The sequence below is a fragment of the Myxine glutinosa genome, chromosome 1 (genome assembly GCF_964187855.1).
Source record: "Myxine glutinosa chromosome 1, kmMyxGlut1.1, whole genome shotgun sequence".
NCBI classification, from domain to species: domain Eukaryota; kingdom Metazoa; phylum Chordata; class Myxini; order Myxiniformes; family Myxinidae; genus Myxine; species Myxine glutinosa.
The window spans coordinates 280,057,452-280,081,147 of record NC_136261.1 but is presented as its reverse complement, the minus strand read 5'-3'; the positions used below and the strand labels follow the sequence as shown (position 1 = coordinate 280,081,147).

The 23,696-nt window shown below is 43.6% G+C and overlaps 2 protein-coding genes across 9 annotated transcripts in view; both read right to left on the bottom strand.

The window, feature by feature from the left end:
- LOC137411284 (BCL2/adenovirus E1B 19 kDa protein-interacting protein 3) overlaps nucleotides 1-23,696 on the bottom strand; it is a 204,811-nt gene that overhangs the window by 120,264 nt on the left and 60,851 nt on the right. The gene's annotated exons all lie outside the window — the stretch shown is intronic.
- Nucleotides 1-23,696, bottom strand: part of LOC137438127 (uncharacterized) — a 92,996-nt gene that overhangs the window by 12,146 nt on the left and 57,154 nt on the right. For 4 of the 8 annotated variants that reach the window (XM_068133105.2, XM_078766633.1, XM_068133121.2 and 1 more), the window contains exons 2-6: nucleotides 20,636-20,783; nucleotides 18,576-18,692; nucleotides 17,221-17,454; nucleotides 15,935-16,180; nucleotides 15,495-15,779 (exon numbers count right to left, since the gene is read on the bottom strand). In XM_068133105.2, the coding sequence (XP_067989206.2) occupies nucleotides 15,495-15,779; nucleotides 15,935-16,180; nucleotides 17,221-17,454; nucleotides 18,576-18,692; nucleotides 20,636-20,783 (1,030 nt within the window). Of the gene's footprint in view, nucleotides 1-7,139; nucleotides 7,260-15,494; nucleotides 15,780-15,934; nucleotides 16,181-17,220; nucleotides 17,455-18,575; nucleotides 18,693-20,635; nucleotides 20,784-23,696 lie in introns of those variants that run through there. The other 4 variants (XM_078766642.1, XM_078766649.1, XM_078766655.1 and 1 more) reach the window with 3 other exon arrangements.

Genomic DNA, 23,696 nt, shown 5'->3' with positions numbered 1-23,696 from the left:
ATGACCCCAAACATACAGCCAGAGCAGCACTGGAATGGCTTCAGAACAAGAACGTGAAAGTCTTTGAGTGGCCCAGCCAAAGCCCAGACTTGAATCCCATTGAGAATCTGTGGAAAGACTTGAAGATTGCTGTTCACCGACGCTCTCCATCCAACTTGACAGAGCTTGAGCAAATCTGCAAGGAAAAATGGGAGAAACTCCTCAAATCCAGATGTGCAAAACTGATACAGACATACTCAAGAAGACTTGAAGCTGTAATCGCTGCCAAAGTGGTATTGACTCGGGGGGGGGGCTGAATACTTCTATAAATTAGATATTTCTGCATTTCATTTTTAATTATTTTGTAAAAAAAATAGATATATATATTTGACATCATGGGATATAATGTATAGATAAGTGACAAAAAATTTCAATTTAATCCATTCTAAATTCAGGCTATAACAACAAAATGTGAAAAGTCAAGGGGAGTGGATACTTTCTGAAGGCACTGTACATCTGGGACATTTAAGTGTGTTTGAGCCCCATATGTGATGATGCTGATGAAGCATAGTGACGGTATATGTGTGTAGGATTACCACAGGTGGTTTAATGCAGTTAGCGGGTCTGTATGGTTGATGTAGAAAAAAAACAACTGTTATATGGTGAACACCGCTGTTTGAGGAATATAAATTAGCGTGGCCGAGCAAACACAACAGAGAGTAAACAGCTATATTTGAGAACTTTTGATCTTTTTACATTAAAAATTACTTTAACTGTAAACTGTTAAATAAAGAGCACGTTCTGATCATTTTTGATTTACTTTTTTATTTAGCTGCTTGGAGAGATAACGCAAGCACAATCCACTTCATCGAATATATAAAGCTTATTTATTATGCAGACACATAGGATGCACCCCAATATCTCCTTGCAGACTGCAAGCAATGTCCCATTTGTATATATCTAATATATGTATGTATATATATATATATATATATACACACACACATAGTTATGAAAAAAACAGGGGTTAATGAAGGGTTTATCATAATCATCTGTTCAAACGAACTCAGGTGAATGAAGGGTTGATTATTCATTCGTTATTTCATAATGAATATTAAGACTACGTCTTTTGTAACACCAGTTCGAAACGACCATGATCGGATGTATCGGAAACTACTTGGGCAACAGCATCGGCTCCAAGAGCCATGGAAGAAAGGTTGGGGCCACTATGGGCATTGCTATCGGATCCAGTGCCCACAAAGAAACCGGGTGCAGAGAAGAGCCAGAGGAGCAGAGAGCAGTAGAGGAATAAAGCAATAGCCAGAGGAGCAGAGAGCAGTAGAGGAATAAAGCAAGAGCCAGAGGAGCAGAGAGCAGTAGAGGAATAAAGCAAGAGCCAGAGGAGCAGAGAGCAGTAGAGGAATAAAGCAAGAGCCAGAGGAGCAGAGAGCAGTAGAGGAATAAAGCAAGAGCCGGAGGAGCAGTAGAGGAACAAAGCAAGAGCCAGAGGAGCAGTAGAGGAATAAAGCAAGAGCCAGAGGAGCAGTAGAGGAATAAAGCAAGAGCCAGAGGAGCAGAGAGCAGTACAGGGATAAAGCAATGACTAGTATTCGGGTGTAAATTCCTCCTCCCCATTTTCTAGCTCCAGCAGGATTTAGGATGAGTGGAGCGTAAATGTAAATGCGCTGATGTGCGAGTGTAGGAAAAATGTGGAATGAGTGGGTATATTTTCGGTGTGTATGTTGTGTTGTGTGAGAAGTATGAAAAGTCGTTTGAGGGCAACTCCTCCTACTGGAGGCAGTCTCCAGTTTTAGTCAGGTTCACTATGTTTTTTCGTTCAAAATCATGGTAGATTAGCAAACCTAAACATTTTTGGAAACGTTATTACATGGAAAATCTGAAAATCAATGTTTACATTTGCCAATTCCGACCAATTCGATTCGACCAATTTGACCAATCGACCAATTCCATTCGACCAATTCGACCATTCGACCAATCGATTCGATCGACCATTCGACCAATTCGATTCGATTCATCAAATTCGATTCGATCGACCATTCGACCAATTCCATTCGACCAATCGATTCGATCAACCATTCGACCAATTCGATCGATTCGATTCGATTCATCGAATTCGATTCGATCGACCATTCGACCAATTCGATTTGCCAATCAATTTGACCGACCTTTGCTTGTGTGGAACAGACTGTGAAAACGATGCGGACTATATTGTCGGATACGACACACAGGACAGTGATGACGAACTCTAAATGGCATATTCTGTAATCGTGTATATTTGATGCCATTGACTGCCTGTGTATATTTTGTCATTGACTGCCTGTGTAGATGTGAAGTTATACTGACTGCAAGTGTATATATGATTTTTGCTGACTGCCTGTGTATGTTTGGTGATATGAATTATTGTGACACATTTTGATGTTATTAACTGCCTGTACAAAATGATAACATGTATTTGATTATGCAACTTATCGCGAATATAAAGACAGTATTTTGCAATTCAAATTGGTGATAGCTTCCGGTCCCTCGAGCGACGGGGCTTGCTTCGATCTCTCCATGGCATCAAGGTTTGAGTGTTTTCCCGTTCGTTTCTTTGTCAAATTTCCGCTGCGTATTTTGTTGTGTATGTGTTATTGTGTGTTTCTATTTGGTTTTGGTTTTGTAGTTGTTGCAAATTTGTGTGTAATTAGTCGTTTCTTTGTTCGCGCCTCGTGCGGCCTGGTGTCTCGTGCGGCCTCCTCGTCTCGACTTGTGCCCCGCCCCCTATATCTCGTTTTTCTTTCACCTCTGCTCCTGCTTTCTCAAATCCACGTTCTCACTTAGAGACTTTTCCCAGATTGTTTTCATGGTTTTGTTTAAATATTATTTAAATATGTTTAAACCGCAGCCGTGATGCTGACGCCGCCCCCCCCCCCCCCACCCCCCAGAATTTCCATGTTTTAAACGTTTCCCAGTGTGTACCCTGGATAAAAATAGGTACGCCGTATCCCTGCGTGTCGTAAGAGGCGACTAAGAGGGTTGGCGTCAGGAAGGGCATCCGGCCATAAAAACATTGCCTCATAAAGAGAACCATGACAATTACAACTACATGTGGGCAGGGTACAGCCCGAAGTGGAGATCGGTTTCTGAGGTTTGGGACATGGAATGTAGGGACAATGACAGGGAGATCAGGAGAAGTGGTGGAAGTATTGGTCAGAAGAAGAGTGGACATATGTTGTGTGCAAGAGACGAGATGGAAGGGAAGTGGTGTGAGAATGGTGAAGGGTCGGCAGGGACAGAAATACAAGTTTGTGTGGCAAGGGTGCCTGGAGGGCGTGAATGGTGTTGGTGTCCTGTTTTCTGAGGAGTTTGTAGACAGTGTGGTGAGTGTGACTAGAGTGAGTGATAGGTTGATGATGGTGAAAATGATGATTGGAAAGCTCTTGGTGAACTTCATCTCGGGATATGCTCCGCAGGTTGGTCGAAGCGATGAAGAGAAGGACAAGTTCTGGTGTGCGATAGAGAAGCTGATGGAAAACGTGAAAGATGAGGAAGTTGCTGTGGTAGGAGGAGACCTAAATGGACATGTGGGAAGGAGTATGGATGGTTTTGACGGAGTTCATGGGGGTTACGGATATGGTGTGAGAAATAGAGAAGGTGAAAGGCTTTTGGAGTTTGCTGATGGAGCTGATTTGTTGATTTGTAATATTCAGTTCCATAAAGAGGATAATAAGCTTGTTACATACACGTCAGGTGGGTCGACGACAACCGTTGACTACCTGATGGTGCGTAGGCGAGATAGGGGGCACCTCCGAGACACAAAGGTGATCCTGGGGGAGGAGGCTGTTTCACAGCACCACTTGGTTGTCTGCGACGTAAGGGTGAAAGGTGCGAGGAGAGCTCGGCGGCTGAAGTACCAACCGAGAATGCAGGTGTGGAGGTTGAAAGAGGTGACAGTGAGGGAGGCATTAAAAGAGAGGCTGAGTAGGGTAGAGGATGATGTGGTTGAGCTTGAAAGTGGTTGGATGTCAATGAAAGCTAGTCTGTTGGGAGCCGTTGGTGAGGTATGTGGATGGACAAAAGGACCACCGAGGCACTGGGAAACATGGTGGTGGGATGATGAATTTGGAAAGAGGATTGACGAGAAGAGGAAGAAGTTCAAGGAGTGGCAGAAGGCGAAGGGTACGGGAGCAGAAACAGCAGAGCATGAAAGTTATAAGGCAGCCAGGAAGGCTGCAAAGAAAGAGGTAGCAAAGGCGCAGGAGGCATGCAGGAAAATGTTCGGAGAACGCTTGGATTCGGAAGAGGGTCAGAAAGCAGTATTCAGGATTGCAAAGCAGATAGTGAAAGAGAGGTGTGATGTGATGGGGGTGGGTTGCTTGAAGGATGAAGTGGGACAAATCGTTGTCGACCCAGATGGAATTAAAGGAAGATGGAAAAGATATATGGAAATGCTGTTGAATACAGAGAATGAATGGGATGGCAACATAGAGAGTAACCCAGTTTTAGGACCGGCAGAGAAGATAACTGAGAAGGAAGTTGAGGAAGCGATAAAAGCAATGAAGGGTAGAAAAGCGGGAGGGCCGACGGGAGTTGTGGGAGATATGTTGAAGGCAGCAGGAAGTTGGGGTGTGAAGAGAATGATAGAGATCTGTAATCTGGTGGTGAAAGAAGGCCGCATTCCAGTGGATTGGGAACTGAGTACCCTCGTCCCTCTATACAAGGGGAAAGGTGACCCTCTGGAGTGTGGCTCGTACCGAGCGATAAAGTTATTGGAGCATGGAATGAAGGTATTGGAAAGGGTGTTGGAGAGGAGGATAAGGAAGAAAGTGAAGATCGACGAAATGCAGTTTGGATTTATGCCAGGAAGAGGAACGACAGACGTGCTTTTCATTGTGAGGCAGTTGCAGGAGAAGTACATGGAGAAGAGGAAGAAGTTGTTTCTTGGGTTTGTTGATCTGGAGAAAGCATTCGATCGGGTTCCACGCAAAGTATTGACATGGGCATTGAGGAAGTTAGGAGTGGAGGAATGGTTGATCAGAGTAGTGATGGCAATGTACAAAAGAGCGCGCACAGCTGTAAGGACGAAGGCCGGGAACAGTGGTGAGTTTGAGGTGAAGGTGGGAGTGCATCAGGGGTCGGTACTAAGTCCACTACTATTTGTAGCTGTGATGGAGGTGCTGGCTCAGAACGTAAAGGAGGGTTTACCGTGGGAGTTGTTGTATGCAGATGATCTGGTGTTGATTGCGGAAAGTATGGATGGACTGAAGGAAAAGATGAACACGTGGAAGGAATGTATGGAGACAAAAGGTCTGAAGGTGAATATCGGAAAGACGAAGGTGATGGCAAGTGGTAAAGCATGTGGTGAGGTGGAAAGAACTGGGAAGTGGCCCTGTGCTGTGTGTAGGAAGGGTGTCGGAGTGAACTCCATTCAGTGTACAATGTGCGCTGAGTGGGTTCATCAAAAATGTAGTGGTCTGAGAGGGTCATTAACCAGTGTGGCAGCTACATTCAAATGTAAGGTGTGCACAGAGGGAGCTGCAGATGGAGGAAATGTTGAGTTGGATCTTGGAGACGGCGTGAAGCTGGAAGGTGTGAAAACATTTTGCTACCTCGGAGACATGCTGAATGGAGAAGGTGGATCAGACTCGGCAACGGTTGCTCGAGTGAGATGTGCATGGAAGAAGTTTCGGGAATTGAGTGGCGTGCTGATGATGAGGGGAGTGTCGTTGAAGCTGAAGGGAAAGGTGTATGCTGCATGTGTGAGAAGTGTTATGATTTATGGGAGCGAGACATGGGTAATGAACGCAGAGCAGCAACGAAGGTTGGAAAGGGTGGAAATGCGAATGGTTCGACGGATGTGCGGAGTATCGTTGAGAGAGCGAGGAAGACAAATGATGAATTGCAAAAGATGATGGGAATAGAGCCTGTGATTGATGCTGTGAAGAGGAACAGGTTGAGATGGTTTGGTCATGTGTTGAGGAAGGATGAAAGTGACTGGTTGAGAAGAGTGATGGAAATGAATGTAGAAGGAAGTAGAAGACGGGGAAGACCGAGAAAGACTTGGCTAAAGATGGTGGAAGAAGAAATGTGGGCAAGGGGGTTAACAAGGAGAGATGCAGAAAATAGGGCAAAATGGAGAAGATTGTCATGGGGACCGCAAGGCTAACCCCCGCTCTAGCAGGGAAAATGGCCTTTAAAATGCATGTTGTTGTTGTATTTTGCAATTCAAAACCTTTGATTCGTGTCTTACCATTCCCCATAGCACTAATTTGATACTTTCATTGGATTCCTTGTCCCTGAAAATATAGGTTTAGTATATTTTTAAAAGTTTTTAGGGTAATTAGAGGCAGAAATAGAACAAAATATGTATTTTACAGTGGCCATTTTGAAAATCCAAAATGGCCGCCATACAGGTATCTCTCCAAATGTAAACATTGATTTTTAGTTTCCTTATGCTCTGACCTTTCCAAAAATGTATAGGTTTGCTAATCTACCATGATTTTGAACGAAATATAATTTATTGACATAGTGAACCTGACTATTTGTGGTAGGCTCGATGGATGGGTTGGAAGTTTTGAAAAAGAGAAGGTGCCAGACAAGTCTCACAGTAGGAGACATGGAGGATCCCACGAAGAGCTATGGAGCACAGGGGAGATGATCCAAGTTTGCCCTGAGTTCTCGAGGGCCATGGCAGGATAGAGCCAGGCAAGGAGGCTTGAGTCGGGACCACACTACCCAGCCATCTAATTGTGCCAGAGAACAGGGTTAGGATTTAGGAGGACCATTTTTTATCTGTGACATGTCGCAGGTCTACAAGACCTTCACGGTGCTGTTGTTGTTGGGGTTCTTGTTTGGGGTCAATTTTTGAAATTTGCACCAATTGGTCGGACAGCTGCCGGACCACACCCTCATCTGTCGCTTGACTCCACCCACCATAGTACCGAGACAAAATGATATGGCCACCATCTTGTTTCCTGGTAGGCCTAACACATTAGGCCCATAGGGATCTGCTGGTTATACACTGCCCAGGTTTGATGCATCAGAGTTCCATTGGCTTTGGGTCGAGTGTTATTGACGATGACGGACTTTAGCGTGGAAGGAAAAGATATCTGAGGCATTTGGAATCTGAGTCAATCCTTTATTCCAACCACCACAAAACTAATCCGCTCGTCTCACTTCCGGTTGCACCCGGTTCCGAAAAACTCTCCATCAGCTCAACCTTGCCCAGATTCTGAAGTTCCTACACCCAAATCTTGGGGCCTCTATGTGCTATGGTTCGGCTGTGAAAGAATAATGCACAAACAAACCCACAAATGCACACACAAACACAACACACAAACACTTCAAAGTATATATTTTGACAACGTCATGTTTGTTTGCTCTGCTGACATGAGTCCGTGTTACTGATATATTCCCACCTTTGCACATACAACGTGATGGTTTTTCTTCACAAAAACACTAACAGCCACATCAGTGATCCACCCACACTTAAACTGCAGCAGTTCTAGGCATCAAAACTTCTCCATGCCTTCATGTATTCCAGGGTGTAAATACTTTTTGTAAACAAAGAAAATTCACTAAATCTGGATATAAAATGATTGGAAAGTTTGTCTCACTTCTGGACAATGCTGGATCCAGCAATTCATATGGTCTGTGTTGCCTGTAACCTGCGTTGTTATAATATCGCTCCCTAGACAAAGTGTCCAACGTATCAACATATCCAAGCTTTGACCCCAATTATTTGGCCATGAAAGCACACAAAACGTAATAATTCAACCGATCGTCAGCGTGGGTGCTTTGTTTTTTAAACAGTTGTAGAGCTATTAGTTCCGCCTTGGATGAATTGAGGTGCTGGAGCACCGCTCGCTCCAGTGCACTCCGGCAGGACTACACCCCCAGCTCCAAGGACTATTAGAAACTATTACTGCGTCAAGAACCATTTTGCCCCCTCCTTCAGGAACTCGGAAGTTAAAAAAAAGAGCAGAACTTTGGTTGCTATGTGATTATGTTAAGGTAGAAGGGTAGAAGTAGGGTAGAAATGTTAAATGGTCATTTCCTTCAGCTATATTAGCCAGCTGCGGAGTCAGTGTCAAGTGACTCATGAGGGAGTCAGTTAAGAGAATCAGGAAGGAGTCAGAGTTAAGAGACTTAGGAAGGAGTCAGTGTCAAGAGACTCATGAGGGAGTCAGTTAAGATAATCAGGAAGGAGTCAGAGTTAAGAGACTTAGGAAGGAGTCAGTGTCAATAGACTCATGAGGGAGTCAGTTAAGAGAATCAGGAGGGAGTCAGCCAAGAGACTCATGAGGGAGTCAGCCAAGATAGACCACAATACGTCCGTATCTAACTCTCTGTTTCGTGCAACATTACTGGGGGCATCTTTATTCTTGATCAATAATTCCAAAAATATTGTAAGCATTCAGAAAATGTGTGTCCCCATTCCTCAAAATTGCTCGTAGAAGCGTAAAAATCGAATTATTTCGGTAAATAATGTCACATTAAATTTTGCTGACCAGTCGATGCACGTAATGAAATAGGCCAATCAGCGTTACTGTATTTGACGCTCATTGAAATTGATGACGTAGTTTCCCAGAATAATCCAATCACGGTCGCCGTGCAATTGCACTGCGAACCAAAGATGGCGGCGCCCATGGAATGCAGTTCTATGGCGGATCGTACATTTTCTTCAAAATTTTGCGTTATGCACATAGATTCTACAACAAAAAGTAACTTCATCGTGTTCAATAATGAATCGTGGAAACGATTTGTCGATTTCACTAGCAAATGGGTGAATTACGACTGCAAAGAGAGTGATATAGTTACCGAGATTGCAACAAAACTTGGTATTGATTTTCACGATACTGCTACATGCATTGCGGCTCAGCCCTCGCCGTCGAGTAACATTGGCTACCACTACAATTGCTACAAGTGCTTCTGTGACATCAGTAAAATCAGAAGAAAAGAGAAGTCATTTGCAAATAAATCTACTTCTCAAGGACAAGGTATGTGTAAACTCATGCACCATGCATTGAGAATGACTTTAAAATTAACTTATGTAACGTTAGATTGGACATGTGATTGATGATGATGATTTGGTGGAAGACTAAGTTATTGACTTTCTATCATGTTCAACTTGCTGTAGTAGTACAATTTTACTGTAATTTTGGAATCATGGTTATTCAGGGAATTATAAATGTCAATGATTCGATATTAAACTTAAAGCCATTATTGGAGGGGGCGGACATAGACTACAGAGTACAGGAACTTTTGCAAATCTGTTTACTGGGGATCAGCGAAGCAGGTGCATACAACAGCCTTCCATGTGTGTTTCCTTCAAATTAACCTCATATCTCTTTGTAGCCTCTATAGTGAGGCTATATATACTTTTATGATATTGTAAGTATAAATTTCACGGAAAAAAAGTGAGGAAATATTCGCTTGGTTACAAAGAAATCCTACGTAAACAAACATGGAAATACTATTGTTTTAACCCGCATCGCTGCAACATTACAACAGTGTACATTTAATTTACAATTTCTTTCTTAACATCCACTCAAAGTATGTAACACTTCCTCCCTCCTCCCCCCCCCCCCCCCACCCCCCTGCATTTCAATAACAAAATGAGGTTAGAATATTGAGAGCTTGTAACTATGGTAATATTTTACCAACATAAACTTTTTCATTTGGCCAGAGAAAATTAATATCACATCATACATTTGGAGTATCATTTGTTAATGGGTTTTCATTAAATATAAAACATCTGTTCCAGTCAGGACTTTTCCCAATTTCCCTGCCTTTTTTTATCTCGGTGTTGGTGTTGTGTGTGGTTTAGTTTGTGGTTTATGTTTCAGTTTGTGTGGGTGCTTATGGCTCAAACGAGATTAAGCGCATAAATGTTAATAATAATAATAATAATAATAACAATAATATTGTTATTTCTGGGGGTAAAGCAATATCTAGAGCCAGGTAGATCTGTATAGGTAGGTATTCGACTGTCGCGATAGGGAATCTACCTGTAATAAGTTCTTCATGTTTAGGCGTTTGTCGGGATAAGATGTATGATTGTGAATCTACCAGGAGATTCGGGTGATAGTTAGTTAGGGAATAATGAGTATAGCCCTTGTATGTCTCACCTGGTAGTCAAACCTTTGTCCATTATGGCACTGCAGACCGCATAAACATTAGTTAGGACCTTTAGTACAACACTAAATGATGCCCTTCCCCCTGACATGACTAAGGAAGAAATCGGGCTGGAACACCGCCACAATTGGCCGCCACCATTTACACCTCCGAGAGGCCGATCCACCTCGCATAGCACGTGCTATAACACAAGGACCACGGGGTCGGGGACGGGAGTGGCAGTGGCGCAGTGGGCGTGACCTGGACGAGCCGGCGAGTCTCTGATTGGCTGAGCAGTGCGCGAATGTGACGTCATCGGCCGGAGATATTACCGAGGGTCGGACGCCATTTTGAGTTCTGCAGATGAGTTGAGATGAGAGCAGAGCCCCGACCTGAGTAGAGAGTTCACTTCAGTTGAGCCGGAGGAGTTGAGTGGAGTCCGGAGTGAGAGTTGATACGAGTGCAGTTCGTACGAGCAGTTGCCGAGCGCCATTGAGTCAGCAGTTCGTGTGCACAGGCAGTTCGGAACAGAGCAGTTGGAAGTTGGGTGACGAGCGCCATAACCAAGTTCAGGCAGTTCAGATCGGAGATCCTGAAGACGAGTTCAGAGCGTGAGGGGAGCTTGCTGTCCTGCTTTGGGGCCTCATGTGCGAACGGAGTGGGCGTTGGCTCGGGCCTTTGCGTTGCTGTGGTGCTCTGAGGCGGTCAGAGAAGGCCTGGTGGCGGCCGAGCAGGGCCGTGTTACAAGAAGGAGACGACAGAGACAGATAAGCCCGAGCTCCGCGTACATTTTGCACCAAAAGACGTGTTTCTTTCGTAATTCATAATCCCCCGTTTTGTATTTGAGGTCTGGAGTGCGGGATCCCGATTTAGAATAGTTTATTATCGACGCGCATTTTCCTGTCCTGCCTTTTTTCATTGGAATAAATCCTTATTTTTTTTGTACATATACCTGAACGCAGTTTTCCTGGGTGTTTGATTTTAATAGATAAGGCTGCAGGGCTCTCGCTGTGTCCCGCCATTCCGCGCGTTTAAGTGTTTGATTTGGAATCCGCTATTGAGTTTTCGCCTCGGAAGTTAAAGCCTCGTAATCGGCAATCCGCAACTCTGATGTTAATTGGAGTTGCGTGACAATATATTCTTATCATTAATACTCTTAGTATTATTATTATTATTATTATAAATGCACGTTATTAATTTATGAAGCCCAACAGATAATAACATGTTCACTGAACATTCTGATTAAAAAGCCAGGAAGCCATCATACACTTCATGTACCATTTGTTAATATGCATTTTCATCAACTGCTCGTTATAAATTTCTGAGCACCCCTTGTGCGTGGGGACATGGATATTCTTAATCAGTGACACATTTCCTAAAAACCCATTAAAGTTTTAAGTTGCCCCCATCGTTGTTGCATGGAATTTGAAAATTAAGCGCATATATACTGCATGCCCTATGGCCTAAGATAATCAGGAAGGAGTCAGCTAAGAGACTCAGGAAGGAGTCAGCCAAGAGAATCAGGAAGGAGTCAGCCAAGAGACTTAGGTTGGAGTTAGCGTTGCAACGAGGTCCATGAGAGGATGAGGTCAGTGCCGTACTGAGTTCTGTAGTCAGCTCAGCTCGAGCATATCAAATCATGAGCCAACCCAGCGAGCTGTAGTACGAGCCATTCCATACATGTCCATTCCAGCCAAAGCACAAGCCCCATACTTGCACGCCCATTGGCGCCCCAGCGCACCTCAAGGAAAGTTCCCCTCCACATTCACCTCAATTTCTGCCATGTTATTTTGTCTGTCATGTGTCCCTAAACAATTCTGCACGTCAATTTAGACCAAGATATGCAAAATAGTTGATCTTCATCTCGGTTAAGCTTGTTGTGTCGATCAGGTTTCCTCCCACCCCATTCTTTTCATTGCATTGACTTACTATATGTTCCCCATCCCAATTATTGTTCATTAAACCCGTTTTGTTTAAGAAATGTATCCACCTTCGTGTGTGTGTGTGTGTGTGTGTGTGTGTGTGTGTGTGTGTAAACTCCCACACTCTTCTAGCCAAAGAAAGCTGCATAATGCAACCAAGGAAAGCTACAAAAGGTAGGCCCTTTGCGGTTTGAAATCTTACCCTGTTTTTCGTACAGCTGGAGACATTCTCTGTCTCTCTGTGACCTCTTGATGTTTCCCAGTATGAAATGCCTTCTGCAAGAGGGTTCTTTGCAGATACAGATGCTTGATAGTCAGTTGCGACAAACATATTGTTGAGGGAATGCCTTCTAGAGGGTATCTTTGTATAGTATAGCGATAGTTATTTCCCATATTGCATGTTAGAACTAGAACGGCACTCAGTAGAGAGCATACCCCCGCTAGGTGAACAGTTTACAATTTGTATCCTAGAGTAGACCAGAAAAACACAATACAGAATCACATCATTCTTCCTTGTCACACACACAACCTGTCTCCTAAGTTTCGTCCAAATCCATCCATAACTTTTCGAGATATCCTGCTATGTATCGTTTTTAGCACTATCACTCAATGGTGAACAATCGCTTAAAAAAATAAATAATTCTCATATCCGAATCCATATTCAGATCTTCACCAAAATTGAATAGATTCTTCCTTGTCACAACCTTGTCACAACACAACCTGTCTCCTATGTTTCGTCCAAATCCATCCATAACTTTTCGAGATATCCTGCTACGTATCGTTTTTAGCACTATTACTCAATGGTGAACAATCGCTTAAAAAATTAAATAATTCTCATATCCGAATCCATATTCAGATCTTCACCAAAATTGAATAGATTCTTCCTTATCACACACACAACCTGTCTACTACGTTTCGTCCAAATCCATCCATAACTTTTTGAGATATCCTGCTATGTATCGTTTTTGGCCCTATCTCCCAATGGTGAAGAATCATTTTAAAATTCTCGTAGCCGGATCCGAATCCGGATCTTCACCAAAATCTAATCATTTCGTTCTTGTCACATACACATCTCTGCCAAATTTCGTCCGGATCCGTCCACAACTGTTTGAGATATCTTGTTCACAATCGGACAAACAGATAGACAGGGGTGAAAACGTAACCTCCATCCACCTTTGGTGGCAGAGGTAATAAGCGGGAGGTAATTACCTCCACCACCGAAGGTGGATGGAGGTTATGTTTTTCTGTCTATCTGTGTGTCTGTTTGTTTTTCTGTTTGTGAACAGGATGTCTGAAAAAGTTGTGGACGGATTCGTACAAAATTTGGTGGAGAGGTTGGGTATGTGACAAGGACGAAATGATTAGATTGTGGTGAAGATCCGTATCCGGATCTGAGAAGTTTTAAAATGCTTCTTCACCATTGAGAGATAGACCAAAAAACGGTATAAAGCACGATATGTCAAAAGGTTGTGGACGACTTACGACAAAACTAGGTGGATGAGTTGGTTAGGTGGCAAGAACAAGCTGATTAGATTTTGGTTCAGGTCAGAATGCAGATCCGGCCTATTTGTGGGATGGTTGAATGAATGAATGAATGATCGTTTTAAGGCCATTTTCCCCGCTGGAGCGGGGGTTAGCCTTACGGGCCCCATGACAATCATGGTTCCCTGTTTTGAGGCAATGTTTTTATGGCCGGATGCCCTTCCTGACGCCAACCCTTGGTCACGCTCTTACGATGCGCAGGGATACTGTGTACCTATTCTAAATCTGGGTACACACCGGGATCATTCATCCCAGTAAGCTGGTACTCAATTTGCCGACCTCGGAAGGATGACAGGCTGAGTCAACCCCCCTGGCGTTAATTCAGCGATCGATCGGGATTCAAACCCAGGATCCTAGGATCCCAAGCCGGCACCCTAACCCCTCAGCCAACACCAGGGCAAAATGGTTACAAAACATGGTTACAAAACAAAAACTGTTCAGCCTGGCGGAGGTATGTGCTCCACCGAGTGCCGTTCTAGTTAATTTTGATATTGAATATGCATCGTTTTATGTGTTGAAAAAAAGCTCTAGAGTCTAGAAGAATCCAGCTGGATTTGAAACAGCAAAGGGCCGATCTTGTGTGGCTTTATGCAGCTTTCGAGTAATGGACGCAGGGCACCGATCAGTATGACACGCCAGCTGGCTAGTTCGATCGGAGTACGGTATTGTGGTAAACAGGCCTGTGATCCGACTCGGAATGACAAATCAGTTGGCTGTCGCGACCTCTTTGGACGCGGTACATCGTCGGGATTTGGACTGGACAACTGGCCTAACCCGTCAGCTGTAACAGCATTGAAGTAGGTTTTCAAATATTGTTTGCAGCCAATGTTTCAAGCTCATTGAAATGTTAGAAGAGTATATTACAAATCAAGGAAGCCATTTTGAAAGGGAGAAAAGAGAGAACCAACCTTTGTGTTAAGTTTGCTGACATGAGGGCAGGTCCTGGAATTTATTAATTCTGCTGCTTCATATTTTTGTACACAGGTGTGCTTTTGTTTGTGTGTGAAAGTTGAGATTATGAATCCACTCCAAAATGTTTCCATTTGCTAATGTCATGGTGTTAATGAAAGAAAATAATTAATACTAGCCGAAATCCGTGGAACATCCACAGAAGGGAGGATGGCGTCGTATCGGCAGTTAATCGGATGCTTTTGGGCCCCAAAGTCAACTAATTCAGATTTTTCGAGTATGGCTGTACGTGATAAACAAAGAGCGCGGTTGGAAGAAATTATGGTAAACCCACCTGATGAGGTTAGCGTACACCGCGATCGACGACACCGGCACAAATGCATGCTCTGGATTGTCCACTCAGTGGACGGCTTGCTTTCGCCTTCGCCTGTCCAATCAGCGGACGGCTTGCTTCGCCTTCACCCAGCAGACGCCAATACGATGGCGTCGTATCGGCAGTTAATCGGATGCTTTTGGGCCCCAAAGTCGACTAATTCAGATTTTTCGAGTATGGCTGTACGTGATAAACAAAGAGCGCGGTTGGAAGAAATTATGGTAAACCCACCTGATGAGGTTAGCGTACACCGCGATCGACGACACCGGCACAAATGCATGCTCAGGATTGTCCACTCAGTGGACGGCTTGCTGTCGCCTTCGACTGTCCAATCAGCGGACGGCTTGCTTCGCCTTCACCCAGCAGACGCCAATAAGATGGCGTCGTATCGGCAGTTAATCGGATGCTTTTGGGCCCCAACGTCGGCTAATTCAGATTTTTCGAGTATGGCTGTACGTGATAAACAAAGAGCGCGGTTCGTAGATCGTAAATCCATTAGTGCCGTGGGCATCGGGTCACTGGGTGCGGCGTAAAAGGGATAACAAAGTCGAGTCCTTACGCTAGTATTATATAGATGGAACATCTTTGAGGCAAAAACGTGAAACTTGGCTAAATAGTGAACGTTTTGTATACAGTATCGACCCAAGACTTACCGCATTCTTCATTGCCCTTTCCTGCACCACCTGTGCCATTTCACTCTGTCCCTTCTCTGGGTATCGGTGATGTGTATGAGATGTCAGTTTGAGGTAATCCTCATGAGGTATATGAACATCACATACTTGTCTCGGTGCTTTCTCATGGTCACAGGTTCTGCGTTCACCCCGGACAAACTTCTCAGGAGGAGTTGAATTTCCATGGGCTGAGGTGGGCCATGTGAGATTGATATTGGGGTTTGAGGCGCTAAGTGGTTGCCACAACATGTGAGAGCTGAAGTACATCTGAGGAGAAGAAACAAATGCACCAAAATGCAGATTTTTGCTGTTTAATACCCTCCACCATAAATCAATTCCCTTATTCAAACTATTTCCTCCTACACACTTTAAGCTTCCCACCTCTCTCCCATATTCTTCCCATCTACTCCCATAGAACTCACAGCTTTGCGACTCCGACTCTTGTCTTCTCTACAGCCAGGAAGGCTTAACGCAGATCCTCCAATCCCTGATGCCCATCCATTGTCATCCTCGCTCGGCTCCTTGGGCTCAAAGTAGTGGGCCTTGTGCTCCCTATCATGCTGTCTTTCTTGCTCACCAGTATCAGTGGCTCCACCATTTTTCATCGTGCCAATCTTTTCGATTGAAGCCGATTTTAAGCGGGAAAGTTTCCTCCAAATCTTTTGGCTCTATACACATACATAAGGGCATTCAAATATATGACTTAAGAGAATGGTTATGATCAAATATATGCTCATCCTTAAAATTTATAATTTGAGTTCGATTTCTGCCTTGACTATAAACTGTCATCCTGGTACTTTACAGGTAGCTCGTTGCACCACTGAGTATGCAGAAGAGGGTGGGGAAAATCTTCAGAGGAGGGTGGAGAAAGTGGGGTGTTAAGACAGGTTCTGGCCTCCAAATCACTGGTGGATATTAAAGATCCCACAGTACTTTTCAAAAAGTTTATAAGCTATTCTGCTTCACATCCTTGCTATATTCTAAATTCCCTTGCTGTTTTGAGGGGGTTTGTAGGGGGCACTGGATCAGTAGCATAACTACATTCCCAGAAATGATGGAAGCTACCAGCCAGGCACTGCATGCGCAAGAATACATAGATTCTGATTCTGATGTACCATACTCTATTACAGCACATCGGTGCTGTTGAGGCAGTTTCTTGGCAAGGATTATCCTGGGTAGTTAGCCATTGCCTTCCCAGCAGTAGCGAGACCATGAATTTGGAATTAGGCCTACTCTTTACGAAGGACACCGTGCAATCTTTAATGCCCACCAACTAATGGCGGCAGACAAGATGCCAAATTTAACTTCCATCTGAGGGACGGCACACACATTGATGAATCTCCCTGCCTGTGAAACACCAGGATTACAGTTTATCGCTGGCCGGGATTCAAACTAAGGCTAGACAGCGTAGAGGCAAGGGTACGTACCTTTACGCCATCTTGACAGCCCTGTATGAATAAAATAATATATTCTAGAAATTTGCAATTGATTAATGGTCAATCACCATTTTGTTTGTGATTCAAAGGGGGAGGGTGGGAGAGGTACCAGACTGACTCAAAAGTACCTTGTCAAATTTTAAGCCATGATATTTCATACTCTAACCAAAAATCAAAGGGAAGTAAACCTGTGTTGTAAGTTCACAACAGTGGAAACCGTGCTTTGTCTGAGCTTTGGCGATTGGTATTATGGTTGACATGAGATGACATACCTTATGACTTTGACCATTTTCTCCTTTGTAGCTCGACAGATTGAGCAATGACCCGCCGATTCCCAATGTTCGACCCTGATCCTTGTGGGTCTGGTTTTTGGAGTGATGTTCTCTGGAGGCTTGTGCACACTCTCTTTCTGAGTCACCAGAGCAGCAGTCTTGATTCCAAAAAGTACCAAGGTTTTGCAGTGAAGGTGAGGGGTGGTTGGAAAGCTTCTTCTGAGATTTCTGTTTCTGCAAAAAGAAAATTATGATTCTTGAAACTTGAGTTACCGCTCTAAGGGTATTCTTGTTGGCAGGAACTTAATAGGGTCTTAATGGTAGGAGTCATGTAGTCATCAAAACAAAAACACTTAGCAAACCAGTATTGCTGCTTTTAGAAAGAACAATGGATATTTGACTGGAAGCAAGGAATGCAAAGTGGAACTTCTTGAATGGGGCTAAATCTGGAAAGCTAAATCTCTCCTATCTACAGAATGGGCTGAATACCTTCCTATCTACTTTCTTAACAATCCCATTGAGGAATTTCAGTCATTCAAACGCCCGGGTCTCACTATCAGTCATGATCTTTCTTGGGCAAACCACACATTTCAAAGGCTGTAGGGTCTTATACTGAAAGATTGCATTATCAATGGTAAAAGATAAACACCAAATTTACTTTTAAAGTGCAGCAAGTATGTACAATTTCCCAAGGATACAACATGCATTTTAAAGGCCATTTTCCCTGCTAGAGCGGGGGTTAGCCTTGCGGTCCCCATGACAATCTTCTCCATTTTGCCCTATTTTCTGCATCTCTCCTTGTTAACCCCCTTGCCCGCATTTCTTCTTCCACCATCTTTAGCCAAGTCTTTCTCGGTCTTCCCCGTCTTCTACTTCCTTCTACATTCATTTCCATCACTCTTCTCAACCAGTCACTTTCATCCTTCCTCAACACATGACCAGACCATCTCAACCTGTTCCTCTTCACAGCATCAATCACAGGCTCTATTCCCATCATCTTTTGCAATTCATCATTTGTCTTCCTCTCTCTCAACGATACTCCGCACATCCGTCGAACCATTCGCATTTCCACCCTTTCCAACCTTCGTTGCTGCTCCACATTCATTACCCATGTCTCGCTCCCATAAATCATAACACTTCTCACACATGCAGCATACACCTTTCCCTTCAGCTTCAACGACACTCCCCTCATCATCAGCACGCCACTCAATTTCCCAAGGATGAAGTGACAAAAAGGTCGTTTCCAAAAATTTTTGTTATAGGGACACTGGGTGTTAACATAAAATCTGTCGGGCATTATTTAGTGATAATTGAATTCACAAATAATAACATGAGGTTGAAGGATGTTGACATACATCAGATCTGAAGCCAAACAGGGTCAGCTCCGACTGTGTGCGAGACAGACGCCAGCCCTGAGCCTTTTTTATCTGTTGCTCCTCTCGAATGCTGGTTAAGAATTCTTCTTTTCTCTTCTGTAACAAGTTGATCATACATAAGATGTACAAATACATGGGTTTAAACCAAGAGTTAATTTTTAAAATCAAGATTGTTTACCAACTTGAGACAATTGTTTAAAAATCAATAATTAACCTACCTACAGTCGTGGCCAAAAATATTGGCACCCTTGCACTTTTTTCAGATAATGCACCATTTCTTCCAGAAAATCGTTGAAATAAAAAAATCTTTTGGTATCCACATCTGTATTTCTTTGATTCGCAGTGGAACAAAACAAAAAAAGCTGAAAAAATTACTAAATCTTAGCTTATTCCACACAGAAATCCTAAAATGGCCCGGACAATATTTTTGGCACCTTTTAGAAGTTGATAGAAATAATTAGATTTCAAGCAGGTGATTCTACTTTACTTTGGAGTTGAACTCACCCGCGGTGAGTTTCAGGTGCCTGCAATATAAAAATCACTCATTCAACCAGTTTGAATAGAGAAAAGGAGTCATTCTGCTGTTTTGTGTCATTGTGTGTACTGCAACGAGCATGGAGAAAAGAAAGAAAATCAGAAAATGACCTCCTCAGACACAAGATTGTAGCCAAGCATGGACAATCTCAAGGCTACAAGTCCATCTCCAGAGACCTTGATGTTCCTGTGTTCACCGTACGCAATATTATCAGGAAGTTTAAGGCCGATGGCACAGGAGCCAACCTCCCTGAATGTGGCTGCAAGAGAAAAATTGATCGAAGATTGCAGTGAAGGATTGTTCGAATGGTGGAGAAAGCACCTCAATCAACTGCCAAACATATTCAAACTGACCTTCAGACACAAGATACGACAGTTTCAACTCACACCATCCATCACCAATTCAAGGAAAAGGGGTTCTATGGTAGGAGATCCAGGAGGACCCCACTGCTAAGAAAGCCTGACTGGAGTTTTCCAAAACACACCTGAACAAGCCAAAATCCTTCTGGGTGAATGTCCTGTGGACAGATGAGACCAAATTAGACCTTTTTGGTGAAGCACATCATCTCTATGTTTACAGAAAACAAAATGAAGCCTTCAAAGAAAAGAACACCTTCCCTACAGTCAAACATGGAGGAGGTTCAGTGATGTTTTGGGGTTGTTGTGCTGCCCCTGGCACTGGGTGTCTTTAATGTGTGCATGGCATCATTAAATCAGGAGATTGCCAAGGCATTTTGGAGCACAATGTTCAACCCAGTGTTAGAAAGCTGGGTCTCCGTCGAAGGTAATGGGTCTTTCAGCAGGATAATGACCCCAAACACACTTCAAAAAGCACCCAGGAATGGCTCAAGACAAAATGCTGGACTGTTCTGAAGTGGCCAGGAATGAGTCCAGATCTAAATCGCATTGAACACCTGTGGGGAAATCTGAAAACAGCAGTTGGGAGAAGGCACCCTTCAAATCTGGGATAACTGGAGCTGTTTGCACAAGAAGAGTGGGTCAAACTGCCAGTGGAGAGGTGTAGGAAGCTCATTCATGGCTACAGGAAGCGCTTGACTGCAGTTATTTTGTCCAAAGGCTGTGCTACCAAATATTAAGTCGAGGGTGTCAATAATTTTGTCAATGCAATTTCTTTTTATTTTCTGATTTAAAAGGATATATTAAGTTCTGAATCAAAAACAAAGGTTCTGTAATATTAACAGTCAAATAAATAATTGTGGAGACCAAATACTTTTGTCAATTTCAACTTATTGTTAGAGATGAGTTATTTGATAAAAAGGTGCAAGGGTGCCAATATTTTTGGCCACGACTGTACATCCCATACAACACGAAAAAACCCACAAATGCATTGTAAAATAGAAAGTCTCGAACTTTTCTTCCAGTTCATATCAAAAGGGGAGTTTCCATCAGTTAAAAATGTTAAAAATGTAAAAAGGCCTTTCTTTTTGGTAAGTCCTCCACTGTTTCCCAAATGACTGCTATGTTAATTATTATTCGCTATTTGCCTTGCTGTGTTGTTTCCATGGCTGTGATCTATTTCCATAGCGATCATTTCCCTGGATGCCCATGAAGCTTTGCAGCAGCCCTGAAGTGGATTGTCCAGGGTTCGGCTTATGTTGCTCCGCCTCCATTTTTGCTGCAGAATCGGCACTGCTGGATGATAGAAATGTCATTCATTCAATTAATTTCTCATTAGCCATTCCCATTGATGAGCGTCTTAGGCAGATACCGACTGGGAATGGTTCAAATAAGAAAGGTTGTTAACCCCAATACACATGCTAGCTGTTACTGACAAATAATATTGCATAAGCCACAATTTATTTATTTCTTAGATTTTCAACGTGTCTAATTTGATACCTTTGAGAAAACCATTCACAATCAGACTTCATTGCTCACAAAGCTGAGGAAAACTCTGATAGAGGGGAGATTGAGTCTTCAAAGCAAGCAAGCGACTGAGGCATGGTCGTGCATTACTTAATTATGATGACATTTTAAACAAGTCCAAAGTCGGATCTTTAACAAATTCCTTGTGGTTTCAGGGCTATGGTTTGATAACAAGAGCATGCTGACTCAAAGCAACCCACCAGCTGCTGGCATGATTGGAATGTACAAACAAAATAAGATAAACTTTTTTCCTTCGGCTGGCTAATCTGATACAGAAAATGTAAAAAAAAATTTAAAAACTTCTGCAGTTCATCAACCAAAACATGCTAAACATATTACAAGCACACACTCCCCCATATTAAAATTACAATACTGCACCTGTTTGTATTACCGTTTTAAAAAAATTACAATGGACCATATGTCTCATGTCCCGAGGCAGATGCATACAAAGAGTTTGTGCCCATCATTCACGTCAAGGGTCTAAGCAAAGGATCAAATTGATGTCACAAAGTGCATTATAGTGGGGAGCTCATTCTTCCTTCAAAGAAATGATGAAGCTAATGATGGTATTTGCAAGGATATCTTACAACAACAACAACAACATGCATTTTAAAAGGCCATTTTCCCTACTAGAGAGGGGTTAGCCTTGCGGTCCCCATGACAATCTTCTCCATTTTGCCATATTTTCTGGATCTCTCCTTGTTAACCCCTTTGCCTGCATTTCTTCTTCCACCATCTTTATCCAAGTCTTTCTCGGTCTTCCCCGTCCTCTACTTCCTTCTACATTCATTTCCATCACTTTTCTCAACCAGTCACTTTCATCCTTCCTCAACACATGACCAAACCATCTCAACCTGTTCCTCTTCACAGCATCAATCACAGGCTCTATTCCCATCATCTTTCGCAATTCATCATTTGTCTTCCTCTCTCTCAACGATACTCCGCACATCCGTCGAACCATTCGCATTTCCACCCTTTCCAACCTTCGTTGCTGCTCTACGTTCATTACCCATGTCTCGCTCCCATAAATCATAACACTTCTCACACATGCAGCATACACCCCTTCAGCTTCAACGACACTCCCCTCATCATCAGCACGCCACTCAGTTCCCGAAACTTCTTCCATGCACATCTCACTCTAGCAACCGTTGCCGAGTCTGATCCACCTTCTCCATTCAGCATGTCTCCGAGGTAGCAAAATGTTTTCACACCTTCCAGCTTCACGCTGTCTCCAAGATCCAACTCAACATTTCCTTCATCTGCAGCTCCCTCTGTGCACACCTTACATTTGAATGTAGCTGCCACACTGGTTAATGACCCTCTCAGACCACTACATTTTTGATGAACCCACTCAGCGCACATTGTACATTGAATGGAGTTCACTCCGACAACCTTCCTACACACAGCACAGGGCCACTTCCCAGTTCTTTCCACCTCACCACATGCTTTACCACTTGCCATCACCTTCGTCTTTCCGATATTCACCTTCAGACCTTTTGTCTCCATACATTCCTTCCACTTGTTCACCTTTTCCTTCAGTCCATCCATACTTTCCGCAATCAACACCAGATCATCTGCATGCAACAACTCCCACGGTAAACCCTCCTTTACGTTCTGAGCCAGCACCTCCATCACAGCTACAAATAGTAGTGGACTTAGTACCGACCCCTGATGCACTCCCACCTTCACCTCAAACTCACCACTGTTCCCATCCTTCGTCCTTACAGCTGTGCGCGCTCTTTTGTACATTGCCATCACTACTCTGATCAACCATTCCTCCACTCCTAACTTCCTCAATGCCCATGTCAATACTTTGCATGGAACCCTATCGAATGCTTTCTCCAGATCAACAAACCCAAGAAACAACTTCTTCCTCTTCTTCATGTACTTCTCCTGCAACTGCCTCACAATGAAAAGCGCGTCTGTCATTCCTCTTCCTGGCATAAATCCAAACTGCATTTCGTCGATCTTCACTTTCTTCCTTATCCTCCTCTCCAACACCCTTTCCAATATCTTCATTCCATGCTCCAATAACTTTATCGCTCGGTACGAGCCACACTCCAGAGGGTCACCTTTCCCCTTGTATAGAGGGACGAGGGTACTCAGTTCCCAATCCACTGGAATGCGGCCTTCTTTCACCACCAGATTACAGATCTCTGTCATTCTCTTCGCACCCCAACTTCCTGCTGCCTTCACCATATCTCCCACAACTCCCGTCGGCCCTCCCGCTTTTCTACCCTTCATTGCTTTTATCGCTTCCTCAACTTCCTTTTCAGTTATCTTCTCTGCCAGTCCTAAAACTGGGTTACTCTCTATGTTGCCATCCCATTCATGCTCTGTATTCAACAGCATTTCCATATATCTTTTCCATCTTCCTTTAATTCCATCTGGGTCGACAACGATTTGTCCCACTTCATCCTTCAAGCAACTCACCCCCATCACATCACACCTCTCTTTCGCTATCTGCTTTGCAATCCTGAATACGGCTTTCTGACCCTCTTCCGAATCCAAGCGTTCTCCGAACATTTTCCTCCGTGCCTCCTGCGCCTTTGCTACCACTTCCTTTGCAGCCTTCCTGCCTGCCTTATAACTTTCATGCTCTGCTGTTTCTGCTCCCGTACCCTTCGCCTTCTGCCACTCCTTGAACTTCTTCCTCTTCTCGTCAATCATCTTTCCAACTTC